General features: G+C 31.5%; 1 protein-coding gene and 1 long non-coding RNA gene across 2 annotated transcripts; one reads left to right on the forward strand and one right to left on the reverse strand.

The window, feature by feature from the left end:
- The first annotated feature begins 8,677 nt into the window (after positions 1 to 8,677).
- Positions 8,678 to 11,008, forward strand: LOC8277437 (phospholipase A(1) DAD1, chloroplastic). Its single transcript, XM_002511535.3, has one exon. The coding sequence runs from the start codon at positions 8,841 to 8,843 to the stop codon at positions 10,179 to 10,181; it is 1,341 nt and encodes a 446-aa protein (XP_002511581.2). The 5' UTR covers positions 8,678 to 8,840; the 3' UTR covers positions 10,182 to 11,008.
- A 1,176-nt stretch (positions 11,009 to 12,184) lies between these two features.
- Positions 12,185 to 21,336, reverse strand: LOC125369049. The gene is made up of 4 exons (XR_007214534.1): positions 21,155 to 21,336; positions 20,803 to 20,861; positions 13,308 to 13,371; positions 12,185 to 12,494 (listed from the first exon to the last, which is right to left on the reverse strand). It is a non-coding gene; the product is annotated as an uncharacterized LOC125369049 (long non-coding RNA).
- Positions 21,337 to 22,061: the final 725 nt, after the last annotated feature.

The following is a 22,061-nucleotide window of genomic DNA, read 5'->3' on the forward strand; positions in this document are numbered from 1 at the left end:
CTTAATAGAAAAATTTAAAATCTGTGTAACTTGAATTAGTCTGATTTGGCAGACTAATTAATTTGAAGCCACGGACCTTAGGGCTTGGCAGGCAAAATAGAGCTATTACAAATAAAATTGTAGAGAGTAGAGTGTAACTGTAACCCATGCGATATTGTAAACAAACTTTGTTTTGAAGGGTGAGCCGGACTGAAGTTGTCTCGAATATCCACAAAATCTTCTTTTACTTTTTGACAAACAGTTAATAACAATGGCCTCAGCTGAATTGAACCCACGTTAATAAAGTATGATTTGAAAGATTGACCCACATTTCCAGACCAATGATTTGTAAAAAACAAAATGAAATTGCATTCAGCATTCCTGTTGATATTGTCTCTTCATAATTAAGTACAGACATACTTTACACTCCACTGGCTAATAATTTTTCTGGGTGCATATAACTTTCAACCGTTGTTTTCTTATTATTTCTGCATGTATTTTAGATCGAATGGTGTAGAATAAAAATGGTAAAGAGGAAGAAACATCACCAATTATTATGGATGTGTCTATTTGAGGGCCTTTAAATTATCTTTCAAAATTTTATGAATTTACCGAAGATCCTTATTCATTTTATTCTTTCTTTTTTCTTTTGCCTTCAGTCTCTAAGTACCTTCTCTTGTTCTCTTCTGCCAAATTGATATGATCTAGTCACTCCACTGGAGAAAATCGCTGTTCAAATTGACCTAGTAGTTCAGTGTGAGGGCATGGTTTGATTCTTGATAATATAATTGCCATCCGCCCTCTATTTTGGCTGGTGAACTTAGTACGTAACTGTCCACTAAAATGATAGCTAACAGCAACAATGGACAAAATGATAAACTTTTGTAGTCATTATTTCAGATTTTAATATCTCCAAATGAACCCCATATAAAAAGCTCTCATGTTTGTTGCTCTAATAATCCAAAACATCTACATTTCAATCAATTAATCCCCGACAATCCCTAGCCAGACGCCCACATATTTTCTAGTTGGATAACAAAGGCCACTTAAATCAGTCAGCAATGGTTGGTTGGAGTGCAATATTTTTCTTAAGGCAGTGACCTAATTTGGCAACTGAAGAATCTTAACGAGTTCCTAAGCAATACTCGCAACTGTTTTTCTTTTTTTCTTTTTGTTTAACGATTTTCTACTTCTAAGGAAGAAAAATACATTAATTAAGATATCGGCATTATAAAGATATATTGCCCTGATTAATCAGCGCTGCCAGTGCTTTGCCTGGTGCTGTTGCTGCTCGATCAACAAACCCCTGATTCAGACTTGGCTTCTATGTATAATGAAATTAAGGGGCGACATTGATCAGAATTTACCGGTTGTGCATATCCAATACATATTCATATTAGTATTTTATATTTTAATATCAGATAATTACATATACTTTATAAATATTTATTAATTATATTTTGATTTTGTGATAAATGAATACATACAATTAGATTAGACAAGAACCTTTTAGAATGTGATAAAAAATACGTGGCTGGTTTCTGTGATAGATGTGCTCTTTATTTATTGTGATAATTTGTGAACAGAAATTTCGAGTTTACCCCCCAATCTTTAATAACACAAAGAACAACTATAAATATTAATTACAATACCAACAACGAACCATACGTAGAAGAAATAACAACGATAACTCCCCAAGAAAATGGAAACACATCACACATGGTAGCATTCATGAATGGAAGATGAAGCACTTTTGCAATTAATGCCGTTTTTTTCGCCAAAATTAAAAAAAAAAAAAAGAAAAAGAAATTGTTGGAAAATATCTTCTAGAAAATTAATTTATTCATAGTATATAATTATTATTGTTTGATTGGATCCAAAAAATAAGATCACAAAGAGATCATTTTTGATATTTGGATTGATCTTTTATTTTTTTTTTCTTTTCTCTTCAATAGAAAAAGACTCATCAAAGTTCTATATACTTTTTATTTATAATTTCATAAAAAGATGAGTTATTAGTCATCAACGTCAACGAAAGTCGTTACTAGCAATTGATATTTTGATTGGCATTATTATCTTTCTATATTTGTAAAAGTTGATAAATTATTATTATTATTATTTAATTTTTATTTTGGAGAAAATGACATACTCCACTTAGGCAATGGACCTACCCGCCAATCCCTATAAAAAGTTTGCAAAAGCGACCACCCAAATGATAAGTCATCCAAACAAGCGGACCAATCATACCATGAAAACATATGCTTCATTTCTAATTTTCCTTTTTTTTTTTTTTTATTGCATTTTGTATTCCTCTTTTTAAAGGCTTCTTTTTGTTTGTTAGGATTTTGTCTCTAAAGTGTTAATCATTGTTCACTACCACGCTACTGTGTCTACTTCTTCTTCTCATCCTCTTAAATGAAAAGTCCCGACCCAACTCAGCACATAAATTAAATCTCAACTCCATTTTAGTGTATCTTATTTTCTAAATTATAAACCTGATATTTTTGCTTCTTATGGATATCAAGTGAATTCTATATGAATTTCTAATCAATTTAAATCTTCAATTATGAAGTCATAAGTTATCATACACTACTATTATATTACACTCGACATCTACTATAAAGGGTAAAAGCATTACAAGTAAAAATCATAAATTCTGATTAATTTTTTTTACAGCATGTAAATTTTTACTGTAATGGTAAATATAATTATCTTTATTATATAATCAATGACCCGTTGATTTCATAAATAAAATAATATACTACAATCATAAAATATTATGCAGCGAATAGTAATCAAAATATGGTATGGATATTAGGGAGAAGCTTGTCATTAAGGCTTATTAGTAATATATATTTGTGTGGAAGCTGCAAGGATCTTCCCATCACATCCTCTTAAATCTTAATAGAATATGCCGACAAATGCTATGGTTGTTATTACATTGATGGTACCGACAAACCTTCGTGCTAAGCCTTTTTGGTTATGAATGCAAAAAGGGAAGCCTTTGCAGTCTGATACGCCATATCCTTTTTTTTCTTTTAATTTCTAATTAGTAATAATTTAACCATGGATGGATCAATCTTTCTTGGCTGGGAAGAACAAAAAATCTTCTTTCCCCAACATCAAACTTATAATTATTATACTCTTGCTGTTTATTCTTAATTATTATAAGTACGCATTCATTATTAAAAATTTTGGTTCGGGATTCCCTTCAAAATAAATCTAACAAACAACTCAGTATGCATTCGAAGATCAAATCTTTACAAAAAATAATTTAAAAAAAAAAAAGAAATTTGATAGTGCAAACCAAAGCAACTAGGAACATTAAATAGGCAAGTAAAGATGTTTCCACAAAAGGAAACGAGTCAAATAAAGACAAATCTTCCCATCCACCACAATAAAATAAAATAAAATAAATCTCTACTATTTTTCAGTGCATCAATGACCACCGGCCACTGGGTCTTATATATCCAACCAACTCACACTTATCCACTTTAATTACCTCTAATTCTTCTTAACTTTTTAATTTAACCATCGGGATTATGGTCACTTCTCCTATTAATAACTAATTTCTTTCGGGGGCGCCCAGCTCAAATTTTAAAGGAAAAGAAAGACAAATTACTCAGCAGTATACAAGTACATTTCACTTTTTTAAGGTGGCCAGCCCCTCCTAATTTATATATACTTTAGTATTTAAAAAAAATTAACAACTTTGTTAATTAATAAAATATTTTAAATAATTAATAATCTCAGTAACTAATAATTCGTATAAAACTTCTTACAATTATTAACTATTAGAGAGAATATATGGAAGAATAAGAATTGCTAAATTTTCATATTTAATTTTTCTCTATACTTATGATTGATAATAAAAAACTGGACAGTGTAGCCTTCCTTATATTATTTTAGAGCACGATTTGTTTCGGCCATCACTTATTAGATTCAAAACTAAGTGTTTAATAACTTACATTTTAATTAATAACTTGTTCACAATATAATCTTTTTATTTTAAATTTATATAATACTCGAAACTTTAATTAAGTGTAATGCAACTAAGTTTTGGTTGCTCTTTCAAGCAACTGATGGAAAGGTTACGAGAATTACCCTAAACGAATTAGTAGTTTCTTTTTCTTGTCATTCCCTGAGGTGTAGGAATCTGAGGAATTTGGAATTTTGGTTAAGAACATAAGAATGAAAAAGTGGTCGCAGCCTCTCATTGTCATTTTCTAAGGATATTAATATACCGATTACTAAATTTTTCACTCAGTTTTATTATGGTTACAAAATTTTATTTTATTTTATTTCAATCTGTTAATTTTAGTTTTAATTGTAATTTAGTCATATTACCAATAAAAAATTGACATGTTATATATTTTTTATTTGCTGTTTTTGCTACATGTCAACTTTTTATTTAAAAAGTGACTAAATTGAAACAAAATTAAAATTAGATGACTGAAAAAATTAATTAAAATTTTATAACTAAAATAAAATTAAATGTAAAGTTATCTCTCATTTTCCACATCGTGCCAACTCTACTAAACTCATGTCATTTCTAATTCGCTATTTCTTTTTTCTATATTAAAGATCAACAAACAAACTTCATGCATAAGTATATTTGTTATTAGGTTTCAGTTTTAATTAAGTGAGTCCCGCTGCTAGCTAATAAGCTATGCCTTTACAACAACATCAGTTTTTGGTATTTCTTTTTTAATCAAGCAATTAATATAGTGTTATCAGATGGGATTTATATGTTCATATTTCTAAACAATTAGGAACTCAATTATGCAAAATGAAGCGCAAGGTGGTAAATGACTTTTGCTGGAAAGGGTGAATGTCCTTTTTTCTTTTGGCCCTTATGCGACAAAAAAGAAAAGAAGAGAAAAAGAAGGTATGTTTGTGAAGGTGGGGGAGGAGATCCATTTACGCCTGTGTGATAGGCTCTTTTGTCCGTGGACGAAAAATGATAGGCTCTTTTGTCCATGGACGGAACAAATTTCATAAGATGGTCCTTAAGGAAGATAAATTACCTTAATCCAGTTGGCCAAAAGTACTGCAACTCTGCGTATTGCCGGTCCACTTCTGTAAAATGGCAGATTTCTGTTCTTTCCACATAAGGTACTTTTGCTGAAGATAGAACAAGAAGTGGCCTCCTTTCCCAGGGTTCAACTCATGGTGAAATGGTATAAAATTAAAGTAGTAGTGAAAAGGGTCTATCAGTATAACGGATGTTGATAACTTATAGCAATAAATTTAGTACATTCCAGCTACCACATGAAGTGAGAGACAATGATGATCATCTTATTATATATATATTTCAATCTATTAAGTTATAGATCTTGAATAAATGACAGAGCAGTAGTTGCCCATATTGAAAAGTTATCTTCCAGAGCGTTTCCTGGGAGGGGCGTCGTGGCAAGCTCTCAAGGTCTTGAACATTGATGATCCATATATTTCCATGTAATGTATTATATTATATTACAGTCCATTGAGCAGCTTGCAATGATTGCATGCAATAAGCTGATAGGCTTATAAGCATTTATATATAATAATAATAGCAGATAATCCAGTTGTCTTCTTATTTAAAAAAGAAAAGAAAAGTGGGTACGTAAAGCACAGCCATAAACAAGAGTTAAATATCAACTCACCTACTTGGCAACCAAACTGTCCCTTCAGTAAAAAGTTTTTTTTTGCCATTGATAGCAGTCGTATATTATATTAATAAGGCATCTCTGGATCTTTTCCTCTTGAAGGAAACGATTTCTTTTTTCTTTTTTTCTTGGCTTAAGTTTTAATATTTCACAGGGCAAAATGTCCTACCTACTTATATGTAATGGAATTGGTTCAATAATTTCGAGCCTTAAGGGTATCGATCTCTCACATAAAGAAGACGAAGAAGAAAGAAAGAGTGGGCCTTACTGCACATAATAAATTTGTCACTGTTCCCAAAGGTGCCCCGCCACCAAAATTAATATTCAACCATCATAACGTAATATACATGCATAAAACTATATTATTTCCATGTTTCTCAGATCAAGAACTTCAGGAAATGACTGTGGCTTAAAATTGCATTGTACGTTCTATGAGAATTAAGAAATGCTTTACTTTTTCCCCAGTCTTAGATATTTTCTGTAACATTCTGATATCACTAATTTTTATTCCTATAGTAATATCTTTCAATATAGAAATATTATCTGTAGAGATAAAAATTCCAATCCCAGTTATAAATAAAAATAAATTTTCTATTGTAATAAATATATATTAAGTCCCGCCATAAGAAAATATTTTTTTATATAATAATATTTATATATATGGTCTTAAAAAAATATATTATATTAATGTTTTATCTTCCTATAGTATCATTTTATCTCATTAATCTTATTTGTATAATATAACAAGATACTAACGTATCTATCTCTGTTTCTATCATCTCACCAACAAAATTAAATATTAAATTCAAAAAAAAAAATTTAGTACTCAAATTTCCATTAAATTATAACCTCTTTATAGTTATAAATTTTATTTAGTTCCAAGGAATTGGCTATATTACTCCCAAGACTACTTTACTGTATTTCTTTTCTTTTTTTTCTAAATCACATGCTTAAGTCTCCATATTTCCATATAAAATAAAGATACCGGTCTAAGATATTATAACTAAATACTGATTTTTGACGCGTATTAATTAGTTATAATTGTCAATTCTAATTAAAATAGATCCTAAATAAGAAGGAACTCTGTAAAAAAAAAGGCATCAAAATTTTTTCCTTTAATAGTAAAAGAAAAAAATTTCAAACCTTTCTTGGTCTCCAATGTTTTTTTTTTTCCGTTCGATATCTAAGGGAAAAATTAGGCTCCTAAATTTAGAGATATTAGGGGTAAATTTTAATGCCTATCTCTAGAGACTACTATACAAAGGATGTATAATTTATTTAATAATTTGGTGTGACAAATCAGTATATACAAATATTTTTTTATAAGTATTTGTTATTTGCTTCACGTGAAAGGAATAAATTTCTATATTCTTAAAATAATAATTATCATATAAAAACTGACGCACCTTATCACTTAAAAAACTCTAATAACATATCAATAAGTGACACTTTAACCTAAATGGCAGATCATAGTTGTGTAGCAATCTAAAGTTAGTTAATCAAACATGTCCGGACTATAGGGATATGATGAAGAAAACATAATCCTTCTTTCTGATTTATCCCCTTATGTGTATCTGTTTTTTCGTAGATCAACACTATGGCAAATCTTAATTATCCATAAAAGTCAACTAAACAAACTGTTAGGTAAATCTGGTTTAGGTAGAAGCGCCATGTTTATTTCAGAAATTGACATGATGTTAGAATTGCATTTATCGAATAAACCGTCCAAAAGTTAACCATAAAATCGTATGGAATGTGAAAGAGTGATAGATTGTAAAGAATCAAGAGAAAAGAAAGGAGGTGGAAATACGTTAAAATGGACCAAGTCTAATACCATTGAGCTATAGGAACTACACATATATAAATAAAATTAATGGGCAATTCCGAAATGGTTAGGTAAGAAAGCAATAAAGAATTGGGCATGCAGGCATCTTCCCAAAATTAAACCGTACGTACAATGCATGTTAGCTTTTATATCTCTTATATAATCACACTAAAACCAGAAACTTCAGTCTGGAAAGTATATTATTTTCTTTCCGGCTTTAAATTGGAGAGCGTGGGTATTTTTTTTTTATATACTGCGTGATTCTAATAATGAAAACAGCATATTTAATCCCCAAAAACATATATAATAGAAAGATAATATGAACACGCTGATATATATCTCATACCAAATAAAGGAAATATGAAAACAAAAAGAAAAGGCAAGAAAACACAAAAGAAGGTTTGTAAAAGACGATTACTACAAAAGGGTAACTTAAGCTATTGAAACATGAGATTAATGTGGTGAAAAAGAAGCTGTTAACTCAATATCTGTTTTAACGTTAACCACCAAACTGTATTTATAGAGCAAACATGTTTTGCTACCTTGTATGTCCAGACAAGTGTAGTGACCACATGCGCGCCTTTGGACTGGCTTAAGCCCAGCCGATGACACGGCAAAATCTTACAGCTTTGAGATATGATACGGTCGGAAAATGAGTCTTGGACTTTGGTATGTTGTTAGTCCTATTACGGCTGAGTCAAATCCTTCCAACTTAATTGCATATGGACCTTTCATCGGCTGATTTTGGACCCCACTTTCCTTCACGTCATCCAGTCTTTCATTTACTTATTTGTGGGGCCCTTGCTACAGTTTTTCAGTTTTTTATTGACAAAAAAATATATAGAAGAGACATGCTACTGTGAATTATTTCTATTATTGTTTAATTGTTACCTTCTTTAAATATATACACCTTAATATTTAGAAAAATAATACATATTTTAAAATTAAATAATTCACATATTTAATAACATGAATAAATAAAATTCTTAGTTGTTCCTGTTCAAATATCAAGTTTTCTCTTATTCTCTGTGTCATAACTCATAAAATAAAAGACTTTCTTTTCCTTTTAATAATCTCTCCCAACAATAACTTTCCTTTTCATAACTTTCTCATATCATTTAAAGCACCATCTCCCATTTCTCTCTCCCTCTACACTTTTTTTCTGCCCTATAAAAGGCCACTTAGAAACTCTCTGGACGCAACAATCATCAACATCTGCATCCACTATTCCCTTCTGTTACATCTCTCTTTTGCAAACATATTCACTTTAAAGTTGAAAAAAAAAAAATAATAATACAAAAGAAAAGAAGAGACGCCCCTTCCATTTCTACAATCTATACAAAGCTGTGTGCAGGTTGTAAATTAAGAGCAAACCTGTACAGAGAAAAATGCAGCTCTCTCTAGTACCTCCAGTTCCATCTTCACTCTCTTCGACAATCTCAACACACTTAAAAGTACAGTGCTGCACTCTCACCCAACCTATAAAACTCGACAAGAAGTCTATGGAGATCAACCGACCTCTCAAGAACTGGGAACACCTTCTTGATCCAGTTTACAACAACTCAACGTCGTCCTGCTCTGCCTCTCAAAGACCCGTTAAACTGGGCAGCAAATGGATGGAATATCAGGGTATTCGAAACTGGGAAGGTTTACTCAACCCTCTCGATGATAATTTACGTGCAGAGATTCTCCGATACGGAAACTTTGTTGAAGCAGCATACAATTCTTTCGACTTTGATCCTTCATCACCTGCCTATGCCACCTGTCGCTTCCAAAAAAGTACATTGCTCGAGCGGTCTGGTTTGCCTCAAACCGGTTACCGGTTAACCAAACACTTACGTGCTACCTCAGGTATCCAACTGCCACGTTGGATAGAAAAAGCCCCAAGCTGGGTGGCAACTCAGTCTAGCTGGATAGGCTACGTGGCAGTCTGTCAAGACAAGGAGGAGATTTCAAGGTTAGGACGACGAGATGTGGTGATTTCTTACAGAGGTACTGCTACTTGCCTCGAATGGCTCGAAAATTTACGAGCCACCCTGGCTAACATACCTGATGCCAATTCTGAGACAAAGACGAGCGGCCCCTGTTCATGCGGACCAATGGTGGAAAGTGGATTCTTAAGCCTTTATACTTCTAGAACAGCAATGGGCCCAAGCCTCCAAGAAATGGTCCGCGAAGAAATCCAAAGACTTCTACAATCTTACGGCGACGAGCCTCTTAGCTTAACCATTACAGGCCACAGTCTCGGTGCTGCTCTAGCAATTCTCACTGCTTATGACATCAAAACTACATTCAGAAGTGCACCGCTTGTCACCGTCATATCTTTTGGCGGTCCGCGAGTCGGAAACAGGAGCTTCCGACAACATTTAGAAAAACAAGGCACGAAAGTGCTTCGTATTGTGAATTCTGATGATCTAATAACAAAAGTACCTGGTTTTGTAATCGATGGAGACAATGAGAATGAGAATGAAGTTATAAAGAAGAGAGACGTGAACATCGCCGGAATTCCTGGCTGGATCCAGAAAAGAGTGGAGGAGACACAGTGGGCATATGCGGAGGTCGGAAAAGAACTCAGATTGAGTAGCAAAGACTCTCCGTACATAAATAGTGTGAACGTAGCCACGTGCCATGAGCTGAAAACGTACCTACACTTGGTGAATGGATTCGTAAGCTCATCTTGTCCATTTAGAGCAACCGCCAAGAGAGTCCTTAGTAAACATAGAAGATAACATAATAACAAAATAATCAGTTAGAATCAGAGAGCTATCAGCAGATAAAAGGCGACAAAAAAGAGTCCGTACAGCATAAGTCCTTTTTCTTTTTTTTGGGGTGATAAAAGGTGTCAATATTCTTTTCCAACAAAACTACATTCCCTCCGTTATTCATTGGACAAGCCTATCTATAATCTTTCCCAGAAAATACATATTTTTGTAACACGCATATATGCCAGGGTTCAATTTTATTATTTTGTTGAATTTTCCTTTTCATATGCAAGAGATTTAGATTTTATTTTCATGGGTCAAAACAAATGATTCTTTAATAATCCTTACAGAATAAAAATGGTATACTTCAATAGCTACCAAGCATTAATTACCCTATGGATCACAATGAGAGAGAGATGTTATCCTAGTACCTTAGATTTAAAACAAGACTTGTTATTCTAGCGTCTATCCGACTACTGTTCCATCACATGGGAATAAGGGAAGACAAATAAACAAATTGATTTACGTTGAACAGTCCTCGCTTAATTTACATTTTGAAATTTCTCGTCTTTCTCCGAATGTAAGAACCAAAGATCCTGCATGCATCAATAAACTCTCTTCAATTCAAGTAAGATATTTTATGTTATGTTATGTATACTCCAAAAGAATTGTATTTTGATGGTGGAGTGGTGGTGCCATAGACTTTATTGCTCTGACATGCTCTTCTACTTTGCTGTACGTGACTACAACTTGTACTCTTTACACATTTCTTCTTTTTATCCCCCCCGCACTCATTATCAGGATTGATTCAAATCCAATCATTTACGGCAGCCAGCATTGTATACGTACGTATTACAATTGCACATTTTTGACCATCATGCTGATCCCTCCTTTGGATATAGATATATATATATAAACCCATGGAATGCTTTACGCTCTCTGTTACTCCAGTCAATCTGTAAGATAGGCCACCAATGCCCCACTGTTATTGAATTGGCTTCTTTGACGTCTATCTAATTAAGCTTCCACCGCCCATATAATTGAATGGAAAAATAAAATTATTATGATACACGTACTTAAACTTTGTATTGCGGTGGTGTGAAAGTTTTTAAGTGGAATCGGAGAAGTTGGACTGGAAGAAATCCTGAGGCTGAGGCTGTCATACAAGCCACAGTAACTAGCTAGCTAGCCCCAGTAACCGACCTATTGCAAAGACAAGACAAACTGATGATGTGATTTCAACTGTTAATTAACACTCAAAGAAAGCTAACACAAACATATTATTTTCATAAAACATGAAACTTTCAGTTTAAAAAGTCAATTCAGAAAAGAAAAGAAGTCTAAAGTAAGCATTTGATTGTTTGATGCGGGCAAAAGTCCATGCGTGTCTTGGGTTTATTTGAGATTTTTTTAATGCCCATACTCCTGGGACTGATTTCCGGGGCTAACTTGAGCAACTTTTCTACATAATTTACCACAAAAACCCAAATGTCAAATTAATTTTACGTATAAACTGATTTTCATACATTAATCTCTTTCCTTCCTATTACAAATTGTGTGAATAAAAAATAAAAATAAATATATATAAATAATAATTTATTTGTTCCTTTAATATATATTTCATTTGAATATAGTTAGCTTTGTTTTGTGGTTTCTATTTAAAACAATTATATTGATTGGAGTTCCGGTTTTGAGCCCCACTTTCCCTTTCTCATGATAAATAAAACTACCTTTTTACATTCTTGCCCCACCAGACACTTTTTCCTTTTTCAAAAAAATGCCTTCTTTTTATTTATTTTTTCATAAAAAATATGGCATCAGCTATACTTGAATTTTTTTTATTATTTTCTCTCGTTTCAATTTTAACACATATACTTACTTTTTAATATTCTTAATTGTTGATAAATCACGTGAGAAAAACTGTTAATAAATTAGGCAACATAAAAACAAACAGTATACTTGCTAATCTTTTTGAGGTATTATATTTAATAATGTTTTAATCAATTGTTTTAAGTCACCGGCCACTTAAATGAATAAAATAAATTATAATGATTGATGAGATGCGAGAATAATTAATTTAATAGGGCACAAGTATCACATGACTGAGCCCTAACTTTTTTAATAATTATACTAATATTCTATTAACTTCAACTGAAAAAGCGGTATTATATAATTTAGTGGTTGTTGTGATCGAAAAATGCTGAATTGGATCCCCTATTTGAATTGGTACCAACCATCCGGCAGTCTTATCAGTCAGCAGGCCAACCATCTAACCAGTTGGTCGCCTACTTGGTAGAATTTCAAACTAATTGAGTGCACGCGATGGAATCATTTGAAAGACTGCAGATAAAAAATATAAATCTTTATATATCAAATAAATAGATATTTATTAATTTTAAATAATAAAATATGTATTAATTATTTAATATTAAAATATAAAATTATTATACTCTTATTTATTATGATGTACACATTAAAGAATAAATTACATTAGCAGAATTTTATTTTTAATAACAACGATGAATTTTTTCTAACAAGTGATTATAAATTTCATGAGCGGTCATCAAACTTTATAAGTAGTAAGAATATATTAAACTTTTAATTTCATTGAGTCAATTAACAAATTAAAAGTTTAATATTTTTTTATTATAAAGCACAAATTTTAGTGATTATCTATGTAAGTTATTTACTAAATATGCGAGAAAAATTTATTGATGTATTAAAATTAAAATTTAGCAACCATTTAATTAAACATCGAAGGTTTGCTAACTTTTTATTATAAAGTGCAAAGTTTGATAATTACCTAGAAGAATTTCAAAAAAAATTGTCTCTAAGTATTAGATTCAAATTTGGATGAAACTGTTCATACCTTCTTAAAAGTAATTTGGGCTAGCAACCTTAAGAACATATACTTGTCTCTCCAATTCTAAGAATAACGACCTACCCAGTGAAGTGTTACTGACCAAGGGATATACAAGCAGCTAGCATTTGCTTTCTATATGACAGTGTGGATGATTGCAATTTACTGCATCTTACTGATTTCTGAATTCTTTTTGTTATTGTTTATTAAGTCAGTTTTCTATTCCTGTTAATTTTAGGGTAGACCGAGTTCGTAGCGAATTATCAAATATGTAAGAATGGTAGGAGTTTTACCTGTTGGACATGGAATAGCAACAGACAGCCAGTCTAAGAGTCCAAAATATGGCTGACCCTGATCCTGGAAGAAAGAAAAGAGGTCAAACCGCCAAATCTATTTCCTCCAAGAGAACAAGCAAATTGCGGCTACAAAAGTACAAATATAATTGGTCATCAGTCTTCACAATCAATGCCAAACTTAGACCACGAACGTGGAGTATTAAAGGCAATAAGTCAAAAATCAAATCTAATACCATATAACAAAATAAAGATAGCAACACTATTAGACAGGAATATCAAGAAAACATGCAGCGTTCAAACTCACAACAATACCAATCAAGCCACACCTAACTTCTCCCTATGCTCTGTTGTCTCTCTAACAGCTCTCAGATTCCTATGAAGGTTTTACTTTGAAGTCTTCAATACCTTAATTAATTCAAACTGCAGGTTAAGTTTGAGTTAACCAAGTTCAACTAGTAGAATCGATACTTCACAACTACCCTCTCTCTCTCTCTCTCTCTCTCTCTCTCTCTCTCTCCCATTTATAATACTTTCACATAAGGTAGTTTGTAATTATTTATACATTGCTCCAGCTCCATGTTGTGTAGAATAGATCATAGATGGACTCATTCCTGAAAGCAAGATAAAACAAGCAAAACTTTCTACTTATTTTCATAGACTTTGGTGTCCATTTTGTTTTACGTTTACCTTTTGATACTTTTCTTTCTTTCTTTTTTTCTTTTTATCCTGAGTGTTAAAGCAAAATAAAAATAGTCCTCAGGCTCAGTCAATCCCTTTCTTTGTAGGGAAAATGGCCTTCTTGCAGAGCAACGAGAAACAAAATAATTGGATAATATACAATACTACTTGCTGCATATATAGCTGTGACGCACCAATATTTTATACATATGTATACCACAGTAGAAGAGGGCTACGGAAAAAGACCCTTAACTAATGTGATTCATGAGTATCAATCGGTTTCCATCAGTCTTTTTCATTAGCCCCGTCACACATCTCAAAAAGTTTCCATACTAGCCATCTCCTAAAATAGCAAGCTTTTTCCTAAAATATCAAAGAAGATCTACCCACCACTGGCAATACTCCTCAATTCATTTCACGCCCATAAGTAGCAAACCAGTCAAGATTTAAGCCGAAAATGTATGAAAGAGGGGAATTGAATTGCAAAGTGCAATGTCGGTTTGTCTTATCAAATCATTCAATTGCACCGTATGGTATCATTGGTCAATGGTCACTCTTAAACCGAAAGATTTAAAATCTAAGTACAGAAAAATGTCGAGGAGAATTACATGACCAATGAGATTCTCATTGTATGTGACGACGGTGACAATTTCAAACTTATTGCTGCTACCGTGTGTCACTTTAGCTTTTGATTTTGAGTAGAGTTAGTGGCCATTACGCTACAATGGGGTTGCAACAATCTTTTAGTGTATATGTTTCTGAATTTAGACAGATATTTTATAATTCTTATGTTTGAAAAATTAACAAATATTCAATTACTTGAATTCAATGCTTAAAAAAAAATAAAATCAAGATAACATTTCTTTTGTGCTTCCAAAAAGAATAAATCAATGCTTACAAGTAAGAGAAAGTTGATTAGAATTACACAAGTAAAACTCAATTTATTCAACGAAACTGATTGAAAGAGTTAATTTATTTCCTCAATAAAAAATGAAACTTATGTCATTTAATTGGTTAAAAACGACGTGAAATTTAAATAAATTCAGTTTTGAAGGTTTATTGAGCGAAGCCGCCATGTCCACTCATCTATCAGCTTTTGCATTAGTAAAAATGGGACTTCATCAATGATTTCTCCTTCCCGTCTAACAAAGATTACCTAATTAAGGCTGTAATCCAACCTGAAAACCACTGATCAACCCTATATGCGATGATCTAAATGTTAAGAAAACTGAGACAAGTCAACAACAACTGCTCAACAGATTAAACAAATTAATAAATCAAAGTCTGTAGCAAATGATTATTAAAGATTAGATCAAATTGTCAATTTTCAGACTGGACCAGGCATGAGGATATATAGCCAAAAAGCACCGAAGTTGCCTTTTGTTTGTAAGATGGAACTCAGCCAATGAAAAGTGCAGATTGAGGAATGCCAAAATAGATATGAAAGGAAGTTCTACATGCGGCCACCGAGTTAACAAAAAGAAAAAACAAGACATGCACGCAATTCACTGTCAGCAGAACCTCAGTTATAGCGGTGCAACTTTCCACTAGCTGTTTATACTGATAGATGGTCCTTTAAAAGTTTCAATCTTTTTGTTAAAAACTATTAAAAAGATTAAAATAAAAAGACACCTGCCCCATGCAAGATGTTAAACTGCCAATTAATTTACATTATTTTCGCAAATCAGGTTGACATCTTAAATCTATTATTTATTTCCACCGAGTGAAAACTTTCATTTTTTTAACAAAAGGTAAACTGATTCTAAAAGCTTTAGAAACTTAATATCATTAACAAAGTCTTCAAATATCAGGAGCCTTTAAATTTGAGACATAAAGGTCTGAAGTTTAAATTCTCATTTCTTATATATTGACTCATTAAACTTCCCATAAAAAAAAAAAAAAATCACTACATGACTTTCAAATCTCATTTAGAATGTCTTTAGAAAAAAAAGAAAAAAAATTAAGTGGGGTCACTAATTTTTAAATTTAAAAATTTTATTTGTAATTAAATTTTATCAATTTTAATTTTAATAACACTAGATAAATTTTTGTGGCACATTTATAGCATTTCTAACAATGTTTTATATATATTTTTCTATTAATTTATGAATAATTAATTATTAATTTTATTTAAAATATACACGTATTTTTCGATAATAATTCTATTTTATCTTTTAATTAATTTTTTTATTAATAAAATAAAGAAAAGAGAAATGAGTAAAAAAAGAATGTGATTTTTAAAAAGATTAAAATAATTAACTAAGAAAGAGAAATAATAAAATATATTTGAAAATCATTTTTTTTATTTTTAATTTAACGAAAGAGAATGAAAACTCTTAAGTTATTTTAAAAAAGCATAGTAAATTAACAAATATCACATGGAAACCTAATTTTGCATATATTTACTATAATATTAATAATTTGTTAAAAAATTTAAAAAATAAATTAAATATAAAGAGTCGATAATTTTTCTAGTATCCTCTTGAGTAAAGATTGTTCATAGAATTTATTTTTTAAAAATATTGAAATGATTTAATAAATTAAGGTTTTATAATAATAATTCAGTTATAAATTAAAATTTTATATCTTTTTATTCCGAAATATAAATTCTAATAACTTCCTTTTCATGATTTTGTCTCTCTTTTCTTCTTTTTAACCAAACCATAAATTGTACTTAATAATTCTAACATCAAAACATGTGGGATATTAAAATATCATATCGAGAGTGCACTTATTAAATCTCTACTCATAAATAAAAGAATTATTTTAATTTTTATTTATTTTATGAATTCCTTAAAATAGATATCAAGTAAGAGAGAATAATAAATTTGTTAAAGTAAACTCATAAAATACCTCTTATTGACTTTACCTCATTTCAGATAAAGCCTAAAAAGTATCCCAAGAAGTAATTTTTCTATTCACCTCTTTATTTTAGCTTGTTTGAAGAGTTGTCCATGTTTTAGAAATAATCGAAATATTTATAAAAATAAAATTAATAAAGGAAGAAGGAAGATAAAGCAAAATAAAATAAAATTCATTTAAAAGTTAATTTTCTATTATCTATTTTTTTTAGGAATATGGATCTTAAAAATTTCTAAAATTTAAGTCGTGAATTAAAAAATGTATTACAAAATAAAGTTGAAAGACTATTGAAAATACTCTCGAGTTATTGATTAAGTCATTTTACTTAGTTATGTATTAGTTTTGGTAAGCCCACATTATTTATTCGGGCTCGAGGAACAATTAGTTGAAAACCAGAATAACAAAAAGATTCATCCTGATTTATTATAATTAAGAAAAATGCAAAACGAGAATATAAAAATAAAAAATAATCCACAAGAAATATAAAAATTTTAAAATTAAGGATAATTATAAAAAACAGTATGTAAATTTATTAATATTTAATAATTAAGTATTATATTTCTAAAAATAATAATTTTTATGAACCAAGTATTTACAACATATTAGAGATAAATCGTAAATTATTTAGCAGCATTTGATTTGTTAGATTTGAAATGGGGATTGGAGAATATCCCTTCTATTCTTTGATCTTTATCAAGATTATTTCTACAAATATGTATATATTTGAAGGAATAGTATATCAATACTATGTCTGCTAAGAATTAATCTAAAGTTTCATAATTATTTTTTTTCTTATTAATTGAACCATATGTTTGTCGAATTCAAGATGTTTCATTTAGTATCCTAAATCGTCAACCTATACCCACCAAAGACATCTAGTGGTCTTTTTACATCCTTTTTCAGAAATGTTATCACCGAATTCTATGCAACTACGGAGGAATAAAATGCTTCGCTCGTGCTAAATGTTTGCCTCTTGGTATCAAATTTTCTATTTGTTATTTTTCGGTACCCCTCTTATTATTTATGTTATTTCCACGAGTACTAATAAGGATTTTGACAGTTAATTGATGATGTGCCTGCCAAATTTATAAAAAACCACAGACCACTTGACATACGTTTTACTGACTCTTTTATTTAATCATAGTCAGTAAATTACTTGTGTCCCACCCCCAAATAAATAATCCTAAAACATTTAATATTTTCCTTTACCTTTAGCTAAACAATTTGTCTCCATTGAACCAGTCAAATTCTCTTTCTAAATCCAAAGCAAAATTTCCACAAGATGATAATGGATTGGTCTCATCTCCCACCTGAACTCATAGAAACAATCTCCAAAGGCTTAGCAATCTACAGTGATTACCTCTATTCACGCTCCTGTGGCTCATGCTCCCCCAATCCCAATCCCAATCTCAATCTCAATCCAACCAATCACGCCACACGTTTTTTCAGTCTTTCCACAAATAAATTCCACTTTCTCAACCTCCCTAAAGTCTCCTATCGCAAATGATATTGCGGCTCTTCTCATGGCTGGCTCATGATCCTCGACGACACACCTACAACTCTCCTTATTAACCCTCTCACGCGAGCCGCTCTCTTTGCCTCCCCTTTCGAGTTTTCCTAATGTTATTAGCTTTAATTACTCTGGTATCGGCCAAGAATACGCGCTTCAGAACTTGCTCGGCAAACGCGTCACCGTTAGCTTGAGGCAAATGCGTGATTTGTTCATTAGAAAAGTTGTTTTATCTTCAAGTCCGTTGAAGGATAACAATTTCGTGGTTATGGCAATTCTTAATCTACAACTAGTTCAAATGGATGTAAAAACTGCATTCTTGCATGGTGATCTGGAATAGGAAATCTACATGGATCAGCCTGAAGGATTTAGGGTGGCAGGAAAAGAAAATTTGGTGTGCAAATTGAACAAATCTTTGTATGGTTTGAAACAGTCACCAAGGCAGTGATACAAATGATTTGATAAGTTTATGATGAGGCAAAGATGCACAAGAAGCATATATGATCATTATGTATTCTTGAAAAGGCTGTAGGATGGATCCTTTATCTATCTTCTCCTTTATATTGATGATATGCTGATTGCATCGAAGAATATAGGAGAAATTGAACAGTTAAAGGCTCAACTAAATCAAGAGTTTGAAATGAAGGATTTAGGTGAAGCTAGAAAGATTCTTGGTATAGAGATAAGTAGAGATAAAAAATTGGAGAGACTTTGTTTAACTCAGAAGGAATATCTGAGAAAGGTATTGAAGCGATTTGGAATTGATGAAACGACAAAGCCTGTCAGTACACCACTTGATCCTCATTTTAAATTCAGTGCTTCTCAATCTCCAAAGAATGATGAAGACCGAGAATATATGTCGAAGGTTCCATATGCAAATGCAATTGGTAGCTTGATGTATGCTATGATGTGCACAAGACCTGACATTTCACAAGCAGTCGGAGTTGTGAGTAGGTATATGCATGATCCTAGAAAAGGACATTGGCAAGCTGTGAAATGGATCCTAAGGTATACTCAGAATACTGTGGATGTTGGATTAATGTTTGAGCAGGATGAAAAGTTTGGTCTGAGTGTGGTTGGATATTGTGATTCTGACTACGCAGATGTTTTGGTAAAACGTTGGTCAACTACTGGTTATGTGTTTACACTTGTAAAAGCACCAGTTAGTTGAAAGTCTACTTTGCAGTCAACGGTTGCTTTGTCTACAACATAGGTAGAGTATATGGCAGTTACAGAAGCTGTAAAAGAGGCAATTTGGCTTTAAGGGTTGGTGAAAGACTTGGGAATTGATCTGAAGCACGTCAAAGTGCATTGTGATAGTTAGAGTGCTATCTGTTCAGCTAAAACCAAGTCTATATTCAAGGATAAAGCATATCAATGTTCGTTATTACTTCGTGAGAGAAATTCTTGAAGAAGGTAAGATATTTCTTTAGAAGATTCCAACTGCTGAAAATCCTGTAGGTATGACTACGAAAGTAGTAACTGGAGTCTTGATAAATATTTTGAAAATTTGAAGATGGGCGCTTCAAACGCATTTGAAGGCATTGCTAAATTTGTAATGAGAGAAAACAGATAATGTTTGATTGGGCTTAGGACGTCGCCAAAGTGGAGATTTGTTATTTTTGGCTCATCTCCTATCCCACATTAAAAGCTAAGAAAAATAAGAAGTAATCCCAAGTCTATAAATAGTGGGCCTTCTCTCCTTTTCATGTTGTGAAAAAACAATTGTCTTATATTTCTATAGGCTAAATTGTATTTCTTTTCTTTCTCTTCTTAATAATATTTCCTTGTAATTCTATTGAATTAAAAAAAAATTATTTTGGTAGAGCATGAGGAAATAAGCATAATTTTGATTGAACCTCGTTAAAGTTCTGGTGTTCCTTTTCTTATTGTTTATTTAATAGCTTATTTGTCAGGTAATTTTACAAGTGATATATGGTACCTATAATTACCTAAGAACTTATTTTTAGTTGTAATTTTTCGTATAATTTATCCGATTGCAGTGTAAACCAACCCGAATTTCAGAGCACAAACCTGAAGCTAGAACCAAATAACAAACAACCAAAACACCAGACCAAACCAAGAGCAGATGAGCAGAAAACAAAAGGTCGAGGAAAGCACAGCAAAAACCAAGAGCAGGACAGCAGCGAGGCCGCCGTAATTATTATAAGAAAGAAAGACAGAACTGTAGTAACTACAGAGCTGAGCAACGGAAAGAAACAAAAACACAATATCTACAGCAAGACATAGTTTATTATTATTGACACAAAAACATGGAGTTATTGCGTATAGTACGTATCACATCATATCGTTTTACGTTAATGGTAGAAGTGTCATAAGGTAACCCTATATTACTATTAATGTGATCCTATAAATAAATATTTTCCAAGTGTAAAGTGAAATTTACTCATAAACGTAAAACAAAAAAGAAAAAGCAATCACCTCTTAAATCGAAAGGAGGTCTATCTCTCGATCTGAATATATTCACCCAAATTTATTCCCTGTAAAAGTAAACACATAAAATTCTTTTCTATCAAGTAGTAGACAAATAATAAAACAAAGAAGCATAATAGCAGTAATAATAATAATATTATGAAAAAAGAACAGCATGAATATCAAACTAAACAAAGAATCAAATAATGGCCTGGTGCAGAGAGTTAGGTTGCCTAATCCTAGGAAATTGTTAGCCATGTGGAGCGATGGAAATTGCTTAATTCCCTTACTTTTACTTATTACCCAAAAAGAAAAGAAAAATCCTATTATTCTGACAAGAAAATAAATTATCTACAAACACCTGATAATAGCAGCGGTGGAAGTACGTGTAGCTACTGCAAAGTCCCCTTGAGCATGTGAAATCTATCTATTGCTCTGGTTAAAGGGTTTTTGCATCAAATATGTTCGACGAAGAAAGCCAGAAAAGAAAACAAACAAACAAACAAACATTTGGCTTATGCGAGGCAATAAAAATAAAACTAAAAAGCAAAGCAAGGATAAGGCAGACACATATGTAGATAGGTGTCAAGGCAGGACGAGTTGTAGCTTCCGGCACTGACATGATGATATAATTGATGAGTGCAATTACAGAAGAGGGAAAAAGGCTCATTATTAATTACAATTAGAATATAGTCAGATCTGCTCATGACTGTTCTTGTATTTTACGTTTTTGCACAAAACTTATAAGATCATTTAGGACTGTAGCTAGCTAGGTTTATATATGTGCACCTAAGCGAGCATTGCAACACAAATCTTTGAGGTTTGTTCAAGCACAGAGAACAAAGATCTGGCATACCTTTTGGCCCTGGATTAGGGTTCGACAGACAGCTGCTGCTTTTCCCATTTTTCTCTTCGAATTCTCTCCCTATGTTTTTGCTCGATGGCAAGATCCATTTATATCTTGAACAGTGGGGAATGCGAAATTCTTAGGTATAATCCAACTCACCTAAAACTATACACTAATAAGGCTATTTAAAAATAATAACTATTAGGTTTCTAGCTCTTGTATTAGTTCATCTACAATTCCTTTTCAAATCTTATTTGGATTTTATACATATGACAATAAAAATAAAAATAATATAGTATATATTTCATATATAAAATAAATATTAACTTTTACCGATTCAACATCTACGTTGTTAGATAATATTTTTAAAAATTATATATATATATAAAGTATTTATTTTTTTTATATTTATATTTTATGT

This window comes from Ricinus communis, chromosome 1, assembly GCF_019578655.1.
Source record: "Ricinus communis isolate WT05 ecotype wild-type chromosome 1, ASM1957865v1, whole genome shotgun sequence".
Classification (NCBI taxonomy): Eukaryota; Viridiplantae; Streptophyta; class Magnoliopsida; order Malpighiales; family Euphorbiaceae; genus Ricinus; species Ricinus communis.